Source organism: Xenopus tropicalis, chromosome 8, assembly GCF_000004195.4.
Source record: "Xenopus tropicalis strain Nigerian chromosome 8, UCB_Xtro_10.0, whole genome shotgun sequence".
Taxonomy (NCBI): Eukaryota; Metazoa; Chordata; class Amphibia; order Anura; family Pipidae; genus Xenopus; species Xenopus tropicalis.
The window spans coordinates 22,714,925-22,733,295 of NC_030684.2; the positions used below are offsets into that span (position 1 = coordinate 22,714,925).

The 18,371-nt window shown below is 41.3% G+C and overlaps 1 protein-coding gene across 3 annotated transcripts; it reads right to left on the minus strand.

Annotated features, from left to right (window-relative positions):
- Nucleotides 1-35: 35 nt before the first annotated feature.
- odf2 (outer dense fiber of sperm tails 2) lies at nucleotides 36-15,805 on the minus strand. 3 transcript variants are annotated; one of them, XM_012967908.3, is made up of 20 exons: nucleotides 15,644-15,805; nucleotides 11,465-11,615; nucleotides 11,232-11,357; nucleotides 10,764-10,934; nucleotides 10,480-10,667; nucleotides 9,921-10,050; nucleotides 9,712-9,843; nucleotides 9,514-9,588; nucleotides 8,710-8,781; nucleotides 8,500-8,616; nucleotides 7,650-7,835; nucleotides 7,287-7,396; nucleotides 7,063-7,198; nucleotides 6,275-6,385; nucleotides 5,928-6,032; nucleotides 5,426-5,584; nucleotides 2,895-2,995; nucleotides 1,310-1,472; nucleotides 1,101-1,226; nucleotides 36-611 (listed from the first exon to the last, which is right to left on the minus strand). In XM_012967908.3, exons 2-20 carry the CDS (start codon nucleotides 11,567-11,569, stop codon nucleotides 438-440), a joined length of 2,487 nt encoding a protein of 828 aa, XP_012823362.1. In that variant the 5' UTR covers nucleotides 11,570-11,615; nucleotides 15,644-15,805; the 3' UTR covers nucleotides 36-437.
- Between the last annotated feature and the right edge of the window lie 2,566 nt (nucleotides 15,806-18,371).

Below are 18,371 nucleotides of genomic sequence, written 5' to 3' on the forward strand. Positions count from 1 at the left end.
AAAAAGGGGAATATATTTTCCCTTTAAATCTGGGACAAAACAAAATACAACCACCCCCTCCCAATTCCTCAGTTACTGACTGCATCAAGTAACAAAATGAGAAAACACAGATTCCAAATAATCAAACGTTTAAAAACTGATGTATCTTGAGCGCCTTAAACCGGCACATGGTAGCCTTTGTAGTCCAATGGGTACTAATAATAACAGTCAAATTAGTTAATCCTTTTTGATGTTTCAGAGCAGCATGGGAGACAATTACATTTACAAAATGGAGGAAGGAGAGAGTATTTACCCTGTAATAGTTATAATAACCACGCAGCTGCCAGATCTTCAACCGACATTACCTCTGCTTCATTAGATTAGTGACCTATTCTATGAAACAAACCCACAGAGATTCCGAATGGTGATCACTTTGTTGTGGAATGAGTAAAGTACCCTTAGAGTGGAGTGCGAGGGCGAATAGGGGAGCTGGATAAGGTGGCATCACCAAACACATTGGTGTAAGAGGATTTGAGGAACTGAACGTAGTTCTGCATGCTGCGATTGGTGCTTTCCGACTGCTCCAGTCGATCTTTAAGATCCTGTAGGCGGCTCTGGAACCGACGCTCTGCCTGAAAGAAAATAAAGACAAATTAATTGCAGCATACTTGAATTCATCCTAGAAGACAACATACCCTTCAAGCCACTCAACAGCCAGATGACACATAAAGGATAGATACACAAGCCAATCAAAATGAAAACTGTAGAGCCCTAGGACACACAAGCAAAAATCACCTGCCAGAACTCTTCCCACTGCGACATCCACAGAATTGAAATGGGATTTAAACAAAAAAATAAAAAAAATAAAAGGTATAGAACGATTGGTAATAAGAACAAAAACAACTGATTTGGCCAGTTTTCAAATAAGACTACTCAGATTCCAGACTATTCCAACATGTTACAGTAATGAGGGAGCTGCAGTTCAATGACATCTGACGGCTGCCATGGTTCTTTATTTTAGACCAAAAGTTGCTATGGATCTAGTGATAACAATGGAATGAAGACATCTGCAGATGTATGCAACACTTTTCTATGGCTGTTTTCGCCTCAGCATTACTCACATCCTCCTTGCTATGTCGGAACTGGTTCAGTTCTGTCTTGGTTCTGCTCAGCTGTGTTTCTAGATCCAAGATTTTAGACTGGGTTACTCTCTCTTTGGACGAGACACGATCTCTTGTCTGATCCACCTGTTGGAACAGAAAAATGACTCAGTTCTGCTTCATGGTAGCAAATAAAATGGCAATAAAAACAGTTCCTTTAGGGGCCTCACCTGCCTTCTGGAGTCCTCAATGGCTGCCTCAAGTTGGCGAGCCAGGGAGGCACACTCGTGGGTTTTCTCGTCCAGTCGCTGTTGGTTCTGATGTATTGATTCCTCCCGCTTGGCTACAACCTGCAGAAGTTCTCTGTTTTGGGTGCTAGCATCCTCCAGTCTCCTGGTTGAACCAATACAAAAATACAATTATATTATCAGTTTTGAAAAAATACACAACCTGTGTTCCCTAGTATGTAAATGGACAGAGGCAAACACAGACTGAGATTGGACTGTTCCTTAGATTCTGGCTTTGGACAACAGAAAGAGACATTTGTGCCCAAGTAGCACAGCAGCAGATGTGGAGCAGACAGTGGGCACAATGTATATTTATTGGCACAGCCTGTGAACCCCAATAACTGCTCTTATCAAACAAATGTACAGTGAAACTGCAGTCACACTGTGTTACCCCCACTTAGAGGAATCTCTGCCACTTCAGCAATGGAGGCTTCACTTACAGGAGATGAGACCTCAAGTGCTCAAAGTGACCTGCCAATGCAGCTCGAGCACTCTGCATATTAGAAATGCACCTTTGAGCACCACGGTACATAAAGGGTACATTTTGAGGCTCTCTGCACCTACAGTAACAAGGAACACCCACTCTTGTGATTGTAGTGAACTACAACAATGCGTCCCCACTAGAGCACACACTGCATATTGGTCAAATAATGAGAGGCCGTTCTGCAGCAAATAATCACAATCAAAAAGTATGTTATAGAATGGCCAACTCTAAGCAACTTTTCAATTGGTCTTCATTATATATAGTTTTCAAATTATTTGCCTTCCTCTTCTGATTTTCCAGCTTTAAAAACAGGTGGTCAATGACCCCAGCAACCAAAAATCTTTTATAACGTATTTTTCTATTCAGGTCCTTATTTTTATATCAGTCTCTCATTCAAACCGCTCCCAGGTTCCTAAGGTAATTGGGTCCCTAGCAAGCAGATAGCTGCTGAAACTACAAACTGGAGAGCTCCTGGACAAAAAGCTAAATAATTAAAAAAAACTACAAATAATAAATAGACCAAATAAATAATAGACCAATTGCAAATTTTCTCTCTACATAATACTAAAAGTTAACTCAAAGTTGAACAACCCCCTTAAAGGAGAAGGAAAGGCTAAGTCACTTTAATCACTTACCTTTTACCCCTGGCTGGTGTGGTTCTCTCCTAACAGCGACACCAGCCCGGGGTAAAAGGTAAGCGATGAAAGTCACTTAGGGGTGCCTAACATTTTGGCACCCCCATGTGACTTAGCCTTTCCTTCTCCTTTAATGGGGATCTTAACCCACGATAAAAATAGTCACCCTGTGCCCCATAGTTTTCTACAGAAGTGGACAAAAAAAATGCAATTACAGATGCAAGCAAATGTAACAATGGGAATGCTGCTTACAACCCAGATACAGCACAATGGGCAAAGGGCAACCAGCACAAATCCCTCATGTGCAAGGGCTCTGTGAACTAGTTAGGGCTCCAGAACTTGCACCGGTAGGATTTGTAAATGAGGCCCACGGTTTTTTCTAATAGTAGTAGACAGCTAAAGCCATTACCTTTCAAGTTCTTCAAGTTTCATGACCAAATGCTTGTTCTCCTCCACTGCTGACTGATACCGCTCCCTTGTTGACCCCATCTTGTCTCCCTGCTGTTCCATCTAAAAGGTTAATATTTTATTGCAATAGTCCGAAAATAACTCATTTATGGGACCCTGAACCAGCTCAAGTAAAAACTAGTCGGTGGAACTTCACACGTTCATTTTTCTTTGTCCATTTTTCCAAGACACTCTTTTTAAAACCGATGGGCAGATAGACAACAGGGAAGTGCCGTGAAAGATGGTTCCCCATTTTTGGTGTTGTGACTCAATTACAAGGCAGAGACCCTGACGACTAGACATTTTATTTCTGTGGTAGCTATTTAAGAAATTGTTTGGTGGCATTTGTCCTTTAAAGGATTCTCTCATTAAAGTGGACCTGTCATCCATACATAAAAAGCTGTATAATAAAAGTACTTTTCAAATTAAACAAGAAACCCAAATTCATTTTTATATTAACATATCCAAACCCATTATAAAAGGCATTTAAAAATCCCAGCTGTCCTTAGGCATAGAGGTGGGGCAGACACGTACTTTAACTTTCAATTCAGCTCTCACTTTCCCCCTCCCTCCTAACCATCTAATTGTGTAGCCAGTGAATGGGCCTGGGCATCTGGTCCCCCATTCTGGCACATACACAAGATTTTGGGGTGATACAAATTTTGCCTTAACAACAGTGTCCACAAAATGGCACCTGCCTATTTGCTGCGATTGTTTAATTCCAGGACTGAAGGAAACAAGATTTATATTACTTATATAGTGTAAGTGAAGTTTATTTTGCTTAACAAATACAATATAAAAGAATTTCAAATTATTTCTTAGGGTGACAGGTAAAATATGGTTTAAGTAATGCCAATGTTTTTCTGTTTTTTTTTCTTTTTTCTAATAGAAAAATAAAATGAAAATACTACATATAAAATGAGTATACTCTCCCTTTAAACAGACCTGCATCCTTCCTTTCTGGATACAGCACTCTTCTCCAATCATATAGCCAGTTAAGGCCTGAATAAAGCAATAATTGCTAAGGAAATGGTTTCTGCTGATTGGAGAAAAGCATTGGCTACACTTGCTCTTTGGGCTAGATAATCTGGTTACAAAATGGAACAAAAAGGAAGGAAGAATATTTTTTTTCTGGCTTCTTGCTGGCAAAGAAGGACCTTTAACACAAGCCATGTCCACAAATACAAACAAGTTAGTTGCAGTTACAACCAGATAAAGTGCCTGGGTTTAAAGCTAAATTTTTCTGCCACACGGACTATTTTAACAAAGAGTGGAGCAGAGGGGAAGTTTCTCTGCCTGCGCCCAGGTTGAGAAACTGCACTGTGTGGCAGCAGCCTTAGAACAATGGTGGCATAAGTTTAGCTATATACAAGAATGTAACTCTGATTTATTACAAACCCTTGAGAGTTGCCCCTTGCTGTGGGGAGTTTAATATATGGTCTGATTTAGCTGACAACAATCCTGATGACATTATGCCATGCCTCTGGGCTTTTAGGTCACTGCCTGTCTGGCTTTTTGTAAGCAGATAAACAGTAGGAGGATTATGGGAGGTGACAAAGCCATTGTGGCCAGCCAGCCTGCATGAAAGACAGAGGCAAGACACAAACAAAGTTCTCCGCTGTTCAGAGGTGGCGGGTACCATACTGGGTGAGCTTTGGAAGATTTGCTCTTTTGAGTGGCAGAGGATGGATGCGGCATGGTGGCCGTCTTTATGGCGCAGGGTTTTTGGCCTCCTTGAAACCATTTATTTTCCTGGCCCTTTCTGATTGGCCTCTCTGGTGTGAGGCTGGTCTCTCTCACTCTCTTTAGATTTTTATGATTTTATGAACATGCTGTTTAGGGTTGGGGTGGGCTTTGTACTGAGAGTAAATATTGTATATGTATATATGTGCAGAGTTAAAATGCATGTAAATATTTAAGCTTATTAATGCACATTTTGTTTATATTTATGTTTTTTTTGTTTATATATAAGATAGAATATCTATTTTTGTTTTGTAATTATTATTTTTGTATGTTTTTCTAAGTTGCTTGCTTTTCAATAAAAAATGGCAAGACTGAAACAAGTCGAGTCACAGAAACTGGGGTGGGGCATGTACACACATTTGGTTTGTAATATTACTTTGAGATATTAATATTATATCTTTAAGATATTAAAGGTATAGTGGTCCCTTTTTCTGGCCACAGGAAGCCTACCTGCTAAAACTCATAGACTAAGCAAAATGAAACTGCTTAGTGGTTGAAATAAAAGACACTGTGAAGCTTATTAGTAATAAACAAATGCATCTGCTGAGTTAAGCAGCACTGTGAGATGCAAAAACAAGACACATAGTTAAATGCACAGAGAACTTTATTTAGGAATAGGGGCTGGTGACGTGAGGCATGAAGTTCTGACTTCAGAGCAGAGATATGGAGCTGGTTCAGAAAGCATGGTCTTATTAATGATTCCTGTCTCTGCATCTTGCATTAAAGGGCAAGGTTGCGCCAATTTCTTACCCGAATCCGCAGGTCAGAAATGGTAGATGAGAGGTCACTGCTTTTCTGCTCATATAAACGCAGTTGTTGCTGACATTCCTGCAGGTCCAGCTCTGTGCTTTTCAGAACTTCTGGGAGGTGCTCCAGTTCTGACAAACGACTCTGATATTTCCTACGCATCTAGGGATTAAAGAGAGTAGTGCTCATTAAAGGACACAGGGAGCAGGAAAAAGCACAAAACCGGATACAAACTTGTGTCCATTCAAATGTTATTCACAAAAGAACCTGTGTTTGTACATACTTCTCCATGGCTTTTGTGTCAAGGGTGTATGGAACCAAGGGAGCCAAGGCATTACCACCTCCACTTCCTTTGTGTGCATGTACACATACTGCTTATTCCAAAATATGAAAGCTAACACCACATTGCCATGCAAAATATAATCTACCCATTGTCAAAATTAGTTGTAGCACATGCAATTACCCTGTAATGAACTACCCCTTTAACCTGTCAATTTAAGATCACCTGTTCCAGCTCCAAGTTCATTTCTTCTTTTATGTTTTTGCTCTCCTTCTCAGACATTTCCAGCTGCAGGCTTATATTATTTGCCTCCTGCCGACTCTTCTGTAACTGTCAGTACAGACACAAAATGACATGACTATTAGATAACAAAAACAGTGCACAGACTGTAATGCCTGTTCCCAGTTTGTATGTACTCTGGTCACCCCACTCCTGTAGGACTGCTGCAGGAGGGGAGGATCCACAGTATTGGTTGACAGGAAAAAGTGGAGACTCCCATGCAAAACCTGTTTTTTTTTTTTTAGGTAAAATTACCCCCACCCAGGACAAAAAAAAGACTGTCTAGAACTTACCTGTTCTTTGTAAGTATCAACTAGACCTTCGTACTGCCGTAGTGAGTTTTTGAGCTGTTGTACCTCACTTTGGGCCAGACTTAACTTCTCCTCTATGGTTGTCAGGCTTGTCTATATGAAAAGCAAAGAATGTCAGTAAGAATTTTTATCCCACAACTCACCTACATAGCAAGAGGATGCTCTCAAAAGTATGACAAGGTATGGGGAACATGGGTTGAAGCCATGGAATAACGCCACATGGTCCTCCCTGGGAATTTGAATCTTCACTGGTAATCCCAAATCCTCCCCTTCTTTAACAGGAATCTGAACACTATTTTGAGTAGGACATTACTGATTATCTAACCCAATGTACCGTTTATATCCTGGCATGAAAAGAACACGCTTGTAGAACCAATGTCAATGTTTTATGTTGTTTTATGTTACAAATTAATAAATAAACACCTTTGGAAAAAAAAGAATTTTTATCCCAACAAGTTGCATATTAAACTCAAGAAACAGAAGAGGGGTCATAGACAACATTGATGGCAGTAGTGAAGTGAAGGCAAAGTGCAAAAAATCAAAAAAGAACTGGCACACTGATTGCACCTCTTGCACTTCTTAACCACGGTTATCATAAATTGACCCTATCAGGTCTGGACTGGGATTCAAAATAGGCCCTGGCATGTCAAGTACAGAGAGAACCAAACAGCATCTTACAGCAGCCCCGCTGGCATTTGCCAGAATCCTCAGATTGCCTGTCTGGCCCTGAACCCTATAGTTTAACAACAAAAGGAGTGCAGAATGACAACCTTAAGCTTTTCATGTTCCATCCTCAGGCATGTATTCTCAGTGGTCTGCTGATGTAGCTTTTCCAGCAGCGATTCGCGTTCTAAGCGACCCCTCTCTTCTACACCTTGACTCTCTCCAAGCAGCCCTTTGAGTCGGCTGGTAAGAAAAGACAGAGTCTTGAGATCTGGAATTTGGTGGATACTGCTACCCTTTTTTCTTTCTATATAATGGCCTCCAGTCTTACGTGCTCAAAACAGCAACCTCTTCTTCTTTTTGGCTGCTCTCCTTCATCAGTTTATTGTATCGACTCCGCCATGTTTCAGTGCTGGATAAAGCCTTAGCCAGCTCAGAGTCCTGAAATGAGGAAACATGCTATAAAGCTCTGACTGGCCAACATTAAAAAAGTGCAGTAAGTCACAAGAATGCATGCACCAGGTTATTAAAAAAATAATTCCACTAGATAGTAATTAAATGGTACAACATGACTGCGTCTTATACATAGGAAAATATCAATTTAGTCCAAGCAGAACTGCAATAATCGAGTGGAAACAGATTCCTCATAGAATTGCGTTGACTTGACCAAGTCAGCTTTGAAGGTGGCACATACCTTATCCATAAGCTGCCTGTTAAGCAACTCCAAGGTCTCCTCACTTCTCTCTGCTCGTTGTTTCTGCGCTCGTACAGATTTCTTTAGGGCATCCTTCTCTGAATCCACTTTCTCTTTCAACTCTGTTAGCTGCTCAATCAGTTTGGCAATCTCTTCCCTTTGATGAGCCTCGTTACGCTCCAAATTCTGCATATTAAAAATAGCTGGCATTGAAAGGCCAAATAACACATAATATATACAGGGATAGGATTCATTATCCGGAAGCCAATTATGCAGAAAGTTCCAAATTATGGTAAGGCCATCTCTCATAGATTCCATTTTAATTAAACCAATATTTTAAAAATAATTTCATTTTACTATATAATAATAAAACTGTACCTTGTACTTGATCCCAACTAGCTTATAATTCATTCTTACTGAAGGCAACACAATATAACATTATTTAATGTTATATAGGTATGGAGATCCAAATTATGGAAAGATCCCCTATCCAGAAAGCCCCATGTCCCGAGTATTCTGGATAATAGGTCCTTTACCTGTACACAGTTCAGAAGCTTAGGCCCATATATCCCAAGCTGACCATACATTGTGCAAAATCAAGTACAGTTCGTTGTTTCAGTACATTAGCTATGGAGGACTGTTACTGGCAAAGTTGCTCCTGGTAGAAGGGCCCATACGTGCAGCAAAAATCACAGTTCAGTTGGCAATAACAGAAATGTATGGGTTATGTAATGTTACATCCATGGTCAGCATAAGGCTGCAAAATAGTTTATTGACATAGGCAAAAGATAGTCTAGAGGTACAGTGTGCACAGATGGTAAATCTACCCACTAGGCCTCATTAATCTTACCCTGATCTGTACAGACAGACGATTGTTCTCTGCCTCACGTGTTCTCAGTTGCCCATGTAAATGTGCCTTTGTTGCTTCTATGGACTTGGAGACTTCAGATGCTGTCTTAGACAGATCCTGTTGAACAAATCACCAGCAATGACCAAAAAGGTCTGACATAAACCATAATAATCACAGTATTAATCAACAGGACTCAAAATCAGCACAAACCTTTTCAGTCTTAAGCTGCGACAGAAGATCCTCCACCTTCTCTTCCTGTTCATGAAGCTTTATCTGTAAATGCTGCGTTGGGAACATGAAAGCAATGGTTAGCTTGGGATCAATGTACAGGTCCCCAACCTTTTTTTACTCGTGAGCAACATTTAATTATAAAAAATGTTGAGGAGCAACACAAGCATGAACATTTCCTAGGGGGTACCAAAAAGGGGCTTTTTTTTTGGTAGCCCAATGTGGACTGGCAGACTACAGGAGGCTCTATATGGCAGTACACATTATTTTATGCCTCCAAAATGTGCCTTCAAGCCAGAAATTAAAAAATGGGCACCTGCTTTGAGGCCAATGGGAGCAACATTGAAGGGGTTGGTGAGCAACATGTTGCTTGCGAGCCACTGGTTGGGGATCACTGATGTACAGTAAGATCTATATGGATAAGAATATATATATACCAACAGCTCATGCATGCATTTAAGTCCTTGGGAACTAGAAGTGATTTCAAGGTTTAGGTGGCTACCCCTTAGTATAAACCTAATTATCTCTGCACTCAACTGTTGATGGCATCCCTTCAAGGAAGTTAGAAAAGCCAACTTGTCAGTGCTAAAATAAATAACTCCCAGTTCAGATTCCAGTTGCAAAGAGGTTGCTTCTAAGAGCTTACATTGATCCCTAATCTTGTATGGCAGGAAATTCTACTGTAACATTCCCTAATCTGTACTTCTCTGCTGGGTGGGATGCCAGGCACATAGACATAGTTCTCACTGAATCCTATCTCGCTTGTGTACCACTTTTCAGACCTACCATTTTCTCTGTGTCAGAGTCAGACAGTTTCTTCAAAAGCATTTCCTTTTGCTCCATCAGTCGGTATGTCTCTGTCTGAGAGGAACAGAAAAAAAATTCACAGTCGTTACTGCAACCATGATAGAAAAGGCCTATGGCATGCACAACGTTAACCAATTTTACTGCCTTACTCACTCCCAAGCTGTATACAGCGCCTACCTCTTGACGGTGCTGCTCTCTCAGTAGCACTCGCAGGCTCCTGTTGGTGTCCTCAAAGGTATTTAGTTTTTGTAGCAGTAATTCCTTCTGCCTGGTGAGGAGGTTAACATCTGTACTTGTCATCCTCTTTTCCTGCAGACAATAGGGGGGGTTAGGAAGAGGCTTTTTCTATTGAAGAAAGAGTACAAATGTCTGTGCGGGCTACGTACATGCTTTAGTCTCTGAATGGTGTCACTCAGCAAGGCCACTTGTCTCGCTGCCTCTGTCCCATCAGTTTCAGCTTCTAATAACTTAGCCAGAAGATGAGATTTCTCTTCCTGCAGCTGCTGCTTTTGAATTCTAAAATATCACAAGAGAACCCATTATTAAGATAAAACCTGAAAGAATAGAGATTTATCAAGATCACGGAATTAAAAGAAACCAGTATTTAGTTCAGAATTGACTGTATAATTAAACAGTCTGCCCAAGGGGAACTCTGCATTTTATTACCCTAACCATGATAGTGGGAATGTTTTCAGGTAGCACATGCACCTGTGCACCACATTCAAAAAAGTACTTCCTCTAGTATTTATGGAACGTGATTTACAAAATTTGTAGAAAGAAGGTTTTGCTATCCCAAGCCTTGCAAGTTAGTCTCTCCCTGGACTTGCCAAAGCAGCGCCTACCAATAAGAACCAATCGGTTCTGTGGAGTTAAACCAGAGTAGGCTGGCTGGACATTAGACTTAGAAAGGAGAGCTTCTGTCCTAGGATTACTGCAAATACTTACATACTTAATCCCTTCTCTTCCTGGATTCGATCAAGGTTTCTTTTTAGCCGGACATTCTCATTTTCTGTCTCTGCAAGTTCCTGGGACACCTCAGCCAGTTCCTCCTGCTGGGCCTCCAGTAACCGCTTGGATGCAGCAAGTTGTTCTTCACATCTCCCCAGATATTTTTCCCTTTTCTGTAGCTCTAACTAATAGCAGACAATGTTGGCAGGGACATTGGTCTTTTTTCAATGTATACTCTGATTACCCCAAAAGCAGGCCTGCAGCCCACCCATTACCCTCACCTCATGTTTCAGCGTTCCCATTTCACTCATCAAAGTGGCAATTTTTTCCTCATAAGAGTTCATCTTGCTGAGCTTCATTTCTTCTTCATCTGTGGACAGGTCACTCAGTCTTAAAGCTGAAAACATTTTTTCTGTATCTGGAGGTGTGATCTCTAAGCGATGGGTTAAGCCCTGCAGGTGGAAGGCATAAGCAGCCGCCATTTTATAGGGGAATTTAGGCTCAATATAAATTTTTGGTATGTTTAATAAAGAGAGACATAATCTAGGTAACTTTGCAATCACTGACTGAACATTAATTTTACTGATATCTCCTTTACTTGCACTACAGGAAGCAGCAACTGTCTCTTCAGTGGCCATTAAGAGCAGGGCAGTGCCCCAGATAATTCTGTAACTTCCCAAACCCCTTCAGTACTAAAAACAGGCTGCAGAGTTAGCATATGTATCAATTATAAGTAAAAGGCAATATACCTCCCACTTTAAACTTGCATCTCGCAAAGAGGACTTCCCGGGTGGGATCCATGGAACTTTGGTCTTCACAGTTGCACTCCGCCGGAGATTTCCCATCCCTCCTTTCTTTTTTAGCTTAGCTATGTGCTGTGCAAAAGACAGGCAAAACATTTTAAGTTGCTGAAGTTCATTATTAAGATGATTTCTAACGTTATGATGCGTCTAGATCAGTATTTGGTGAGTAATATCCCCACCTGTGTCTTTGCAGGGGGTCTGGAAGCCTTTTTAATATGGACATGGACTGGCGTGCTTTCATCGACATGAACATGCAGCGGTGGAGATGGAGAGCGGTTTTTCATTGCCCTCTTCTGGAGGGAGCACTATCAGCAGTAACCGGTGGCAGATCTACAACACATAGCAAAAAACACAAATTGATGCATGACTTTGCTCCATCAGTGTTGCTCGAAATGTCACTTCTAGGTGCAGTGGCTTTGTCATGTTCTTGCACTGCATTATGGCATCATCACAGATAGGACAACATCTTTTGGTGCCATTTTACTATAAAAAAAAAAACTATAAAATGGGCGTCCAATTGAACGTAATCCTTGTGAGTTCCTAGGTGGGCTATCTCTGATCTCTGGTGTATTGACTTTTTTTCTGCCTGTTCCAGACAATGCTTGTCATATGCCTGTCTTTTGTATTAAGCTGATACTTTTGTTGCTTGAATTCTTCCAATTCTCTATCCCCTCCCACCCCACCCCAGTGTTTGTGTTACTCCTATGTCTCGTTTTTCTTTACTTCCTGGCAGCCTCGCAGCATGGAATATGAAGAAATTACAAAATAATAAATTGATCATTAGGAAAAGATCTCGATTTATCCAGATCTCCTTTATCCAAAAAGCTCCCAATTACATGAAGGCCATCACCCATACACTCCATTTTAATAAAATCATTTGAATTTTTAAAAATATTTTCTATGTAATAATAAAACAGTACCTTGTACTTTGATCCCAACTAAAATATCATTAAATTAAATCTTTAAACAATACAATCTGTAAAACAATACAATACTATTGGGTTTAATTAATGTTTAAATGATTTATTAGCAGACTTGAGGTATGACTATCCAAATTACCGGAATACCCAAGGTCCTGAGCATTCTGGATAACAGGTCCTATACCTGTACTATGTAAAACTATCTTCTTAAGGAAGAGACAGTCAATATGGGAATTCCTAATCCTGAAAATGGCTGAAATGTCAGTCCCTTGCTCAGTGACGTGATTAATTGGAATGTCATACAGATGGCTCTGTATTTAGTTATATTTTCCTTTTTTGTGAATCTCTGTTCCACAAAGCTATATGAGCTTTGGTGCCTAAGGCACAGATATATGACAAAAAACATAAAAACCTGTCTTCCTCTCTTAGAATTTTGAAACTACCATAAGTCACTTAACCAAAAATGAAACACAAAACTCGGTAAAAGGATGAACTACAATTTTGTTAGTTATTCTACACTCAAATTCATACCAAATGCTATAAAACTATTACATTTTTCTTAAAAATCAGTGATTTATTCTGTAAAAATTAATCTATATTTTTGCCAATGCACATTATACAGAAGAAAAAAAACCTGACAGATACAGGTCTTGTATGTGAAAGCAACTGGATCTAGGGACTACAATAAAAGGATGGAATTAACAAAAAATAAAAAAAGACCCTACCTTATGTTGGCAACTAGAATAAGCCCTTAAAACCAAAGAAAATCTATGAGCAACAAAGTAGCATCCCAGTCTGTACTGTTGAGGGTGCTTCACGGTTGCAATTGTTGAGCAACTCTTAGAGTGACTCTAAACTACCAGCATACAGTTCCCATGGATACATCTGCAATCTAACTGTCTAACACAAACCCAAGCCATCAGCTGCCGCTCACACTGCAGATTAGGAATGGCAGAATTCAGAGGTGACAATTAAGGACATGGATAACAAGAAGTGGGCAGATACTGTAATGTGAAACTGCACAAAATGAAGCAAAACAAAGCAAAAAAGTATTACAATCATCTGCACAGAATCAACAGATTAAAATGAGCTTGAACATTATTTCTGTAAAATTAAGAGGGGAATCCCTGGCACCCTTGAGGTAAACCCTAAAGTAATGCTCTCATGTTTTGTTTATGTTGTAAGCTGTCCACAGCTCACACTAAGGACTCATTAAAACACGAGTTCGAATCCCGAATGGGAAAAATTCAGATTGGATACGATAATTTCTGAAGATCGCAAATATCCCGAAAATGCTTACAGAAAAATCGTATTAGTCACGATAAAATCGTATTGGCAATCCGAACGTCACAAAATTTTCGTACCGAACGATTGTAAACAGTGGCAGAACGTTTCCGAATTTTTCGCGCAAGCGTGCGAAAAAGTCGCACAAGCGCAAAAAAAACCGAAAATATGCTCAGAGCATTCGTGTCTTAATAAATCTCCCCCATAGTGTAAGAAATAAGCCATAATACAATAGTGCCTTTGGCCAGGTCTGTATTGAAATATGGCATTTTTAAGCACACAGAGGCCCAAACAGACCCCCCCACCCCCCCACCCCCCACAGGCCCACTGCTAAGTGAGTGTCTATGGCATCTTACAGCAGCCCTTCATTTCCCAGAATCCGCAGATTGCCAGTCCGGGCTTGACTGTGGCCGACAGATTTTAGTGCTCCTTGGGACATTTATATCCATCAACTACAGGCACATTTCTTAAGGTGGCCATACACGCTAAGCCAAGCAAGCGGATCTTCTCCCAATATCCCCACCTACGGGTGGGCTATATCGGGCTAATTTAGTAATGTGGCCCTGGGGCCAAACGACTGAATTAGAACCATGGGTATAGGCGTTCGTTGGTTCGGGGGCCACATGAACGAGCTGATACAGTCCCCGATCCAACTAATTTTTAAACCTGCCTGGTATATATCTGCCCGATTTCAGGCCAGATGTTAGTGCCCATACACGGGCCAATAAGCTGCCGAATCGGTCTAAAGGTGGCCATACACGTAGCAATTTCGATCTTTTGTGTTCCCACCCTACACTGACGTTCAGGACTGAATCGTCAGATATGGAGGTAGAAACAATGCAGATTTTGTTCAGGCGCCTTCAATGGTGCTCGATCAAAATCTTTTAACCTGGCCTGATTGACGAGTCGACCGATATCCGCAGCCTTTTGCTGGTTTCATACAATATCATCGGTGTGTGTATGGCTAGCTTAAGGGACCCATATAGGCAGCTAGAATCAGCCCATGTATGGCAGCCTTTAGTATAAAGTGTGCCCTGCCCAGGTGTCGCAGCCGAGCAGTACTGGCAGAATGGTGTATAAATGTGGTGTGGATACACATCTTATCAAGAGCACTGCTTCCATGCAGCAAGGGGAGTATGGTAAAACCCATAGAGGCAGCCTGAATAACAGGAGGAACCTATGTTACCCCTTGTATTATAAAACTACGGTTTTGGTAGAAATTAACCTTATCACTTTTTGCAGCAACTATTACTTTCCCCATTGCAAATCTGTTAACTACTTCACAAGAGGTTGTGCGGCAACCTGAAAAGAATGCCTAACCTTTAGTTGTCAATTGCATGTGGAATGCTGCATCCTCCCTCCCCAAGATGTTCTGTAGAAAGAGCTAGCGAAGAACTAAAAGCCTAGAAAACTAGGAAAGTACAAACAACGGCTGTCAATCACATCAGAAATGGTCTGCATCCTCTTTTCAAGAGGTCCTGCAGCAGCAAGTGAACTGGGAAGGGGTGACAAGGGAACTATAGGGGTCAATTTGTACTTCCCAAGAGGTGCTGCAGCAAGTGTTTTACATGAAGATTTCTAGCATTTACTAATGGATGGGAAGTTTAGTGACTGGAGGATAACAAGGGAACTGTAGGAGTCAATCTGTACTTCCCCTTCCCAAGAGGTGCTGCAGCAGCAAGTGTTTGACATGAAACAGGCGATACAGTAGAAATTACAGCTGTCAAATGGAATTTCTCCAGAGGATAACAAGGAAACTTTAGGAGTCAATCCGTACTTGCCAAGAATTTCTGCAGCAGCAAGTTCTAGTATTTACTAAAATGGAAGTGCAGTGACTGGAGAATAAATAAATTCATGGGGTCACTCTGCACTTGCCAAGAAGTTCTGCAACAGCAGCAGGTGCTACCAATTCTAAATCATTTAGAAATTCTCTCCTCTGCTAGAGGAGACTCAGGATGATACAGGGGCTAGTGATATGTAGGAGGAAAGTCTACATAATATACGCCACAAGGGTATATACTGCATTAGCCCCAATAGGTCCATATCAATGGAAAACAACGACACATCTTCATCCAGAGAAGCTAAAATGGAACTTGTAACACCTACATTCACACAGTTCACTGGCATGAAGGTGCCAGGGCGGACACGTCTTACCTTATCAACCGTATCCAACTCCCAAAGACCCCCTATCGCTCCTCTGGATGCCCACCGATGTTTATCTCCGTCCGCTTCTCTTCCGGGATGCGGCTCCTAGGAGGCTGATTGGCGGGTTTGAAAGCCCTCTCTCTCTCTGCGCTTTCCTATTAGCCAGCCGGAAGCTGCTCAGCGTTGCCTAGTGACAGACGCAAGCCAGTTCGCAAGGGAGATTGGGAGAGGGTTGAGTCATGTGATGTGTAGTGGTTTTTGTGAAGTAAAGAATAAGGTACTGTACAGGTGTATATTACCTCATGAGGTGCAGTGGCTTCCCTGACCAGACTCGTACTCGATACGTTCTATGTGTATCTGTAACCCGCTTGCCACACCGCAGCCACATTAGTGTTATATTTTGAGTGTAGTTGAGCAGGGACTGTCTCCTTAGGGCGGAAGATGGAGTAATGAGAGAGTGACATTGAGGGTAAAAGTAGCCGTAGGGGAAGGAAGAGAGGGCAAAAGTAGCACAAGGGTGTGGGGTAAGAGAGTGCCACAGGAGAATGACAAACATGAGAAACAAAGTACCACAATGGAAGAAACTAAGAGATGCAAAAGGAGGTATTACCACAGAGAGGGAAAAATAAAATGGCAGAAGGGAGTGCCATAAGAGGATAATACGATGGCACTAAGTAAGGAAAAGAGAATTACATAGAGGAGAATGATAACAGAATGTCACAAAAGTGGTGAATAAGAGAACAGCACATAGTCCACAGTAGAGGTTGCCTCCAGGGAAGAATTATAGAATGTCACAAGGCATAAGAGTGTTACAAAGGGATAAGAGAAGGGCACAGGGTTAGACAAAGAGTGCATCAGAGAGAGGAAAAGAAAATGACACAAGAGGAGAAAAAGGGTGTTCTACAAAGTAAGCAAATAGGAAAGTAGCACAGAGGAGATTAAGAGAGACATAAAGGGGGAGGATTAAAGAATGGCACCTAGGCAAGGGAAAAATTATAACATGGCATAAGGAGAGAAGTGTATCCACAAAAAGATAAGGGAGGAGTACAATGGAAGAAGAAGAGAGTGCCTCAAAAAGAGGATAAGGGAAAGGTAGAAGGGGGAAAAAGAAATACCCAAAAGGGAAAGGACAAGAGAATGGCAATAAAGAGTGCTAAGCCCAAGGGGGTGGTGGACAGAAGAAAACTATAGTGAAGATGAGTCTAGTAAAAGTGCAGTAGTAAGTTATTTTGTTGCCTTCTCTGCCCAGCTCCTGCGCCAAAGTTGTTTTTAACTTCGCTAACTCCTAATCAAGTTGCCAGTGTGGCTTTAGCCTAAAGACAATATTGCTTCAAAGAAAGTACATGTTACCTTATAACAAGAAGTGTCAGAACTCCCTCTGCAGGGTCTGCCCAGAATCATACCCAGAAAACACTGGAGTTTCCACAGACAGTAGTAAGGCAAACATTCTTTTAGTTTTTTCCATACAGTGCAAAAAGGTCAAAGGTACGTCACCACTCTTATTTTCAAATGGACAGTGGAATTCTGGAAACTGGTTGGTTTCTATGTAGATTCTTCTGTGTCATGTAAATCATTTAATTCTCTTGCTACTGTACAGTTCTTGTGCTCAAAAAGCAAAGCCCCATAATGATCAGCAGATTATTTGGGGGCTTTGCTTTTTAATTGCTAAAGAATTAATAGTCTGCTTTGTCATTCTTAGTTTCTGCAAGTGACTTATTCTTGCTGCTAAACATAACCACTTGTAATAATAATAATAATTAGAACTGGCACAGAGTTGTTTAATTTGCCCTGGGGAAATTGTTGGGAGTGGCTGTGCTGATTTGATGTAGTGTAAAAAGCTGTGTTGCCACTTTGGGGAATTGCGGGCATGGACTACTACTATGGGGAATTCTAGGAACTTGTGCTGCCAATTGTGTGGCATTGTTGTAACTAAGACCAACAGATTTTTAAGATTGTGTGGACAGATTCGTGTATGTTTGTTGTTTATACACAGGCCTGGACTGACAATCTACTGTAACATGCCATAGACCAGTGATCCCCAACCTGTGGCTTGTGAGCAACATGTTGCTCTCCAACCCCTTGGATGTTGCTCCCAGGGGCCTCAAAGCAGGTGCTCATTTTTGTTTTGGTTGCATAAAAACAAAGTATAATGCCAAACAGAGCCTTCTGTAGGCTGCCAGTCCACATAGGGGCTATTAAGTAGCCAATAGTTCTTATTGGCACCCCCAGGAACGATTTTCATGCTTGTGTTGCTGCCCAACACTTTTTCTGTTTAAATGTAGCTCACGGGTATAAAAGGTTCTTTATCCCTGCCATAATAATTATTCATTGGGCCTTTGGGAGACCTCTGTGTACTTGACATGCCAATGCCTATTTTGAATTGTAATCTGGACCTGGTTACTTAGTCAGTCATCTATATATGAAACCCAAATTAAAATAGCACCAGAACTAGAGGCACCTGTCTAGGGCTCAACCATTTTGAGAAAAGGGGCAGCAATTGCAGAAAATATTGTCGTTAATTGTCTGTGTATTGTCCCATTTTAAGTTGGATTGTGTCTTCCACTATTTCTGCCAGAGCGTAAATGTGTGAGAAAAGGTATGGGGCCTGTTCAAGGCGGGCCAAGTCGACCGGGCTCCCTAGGCAACCCAGTTGTCCACCTTGCCCCTGCACCTGCATCCCCTGCCGTTGGCGCGCAGTTCCGGGGGGGGGGATGCAATGGGTTATTGCTCCAATGAC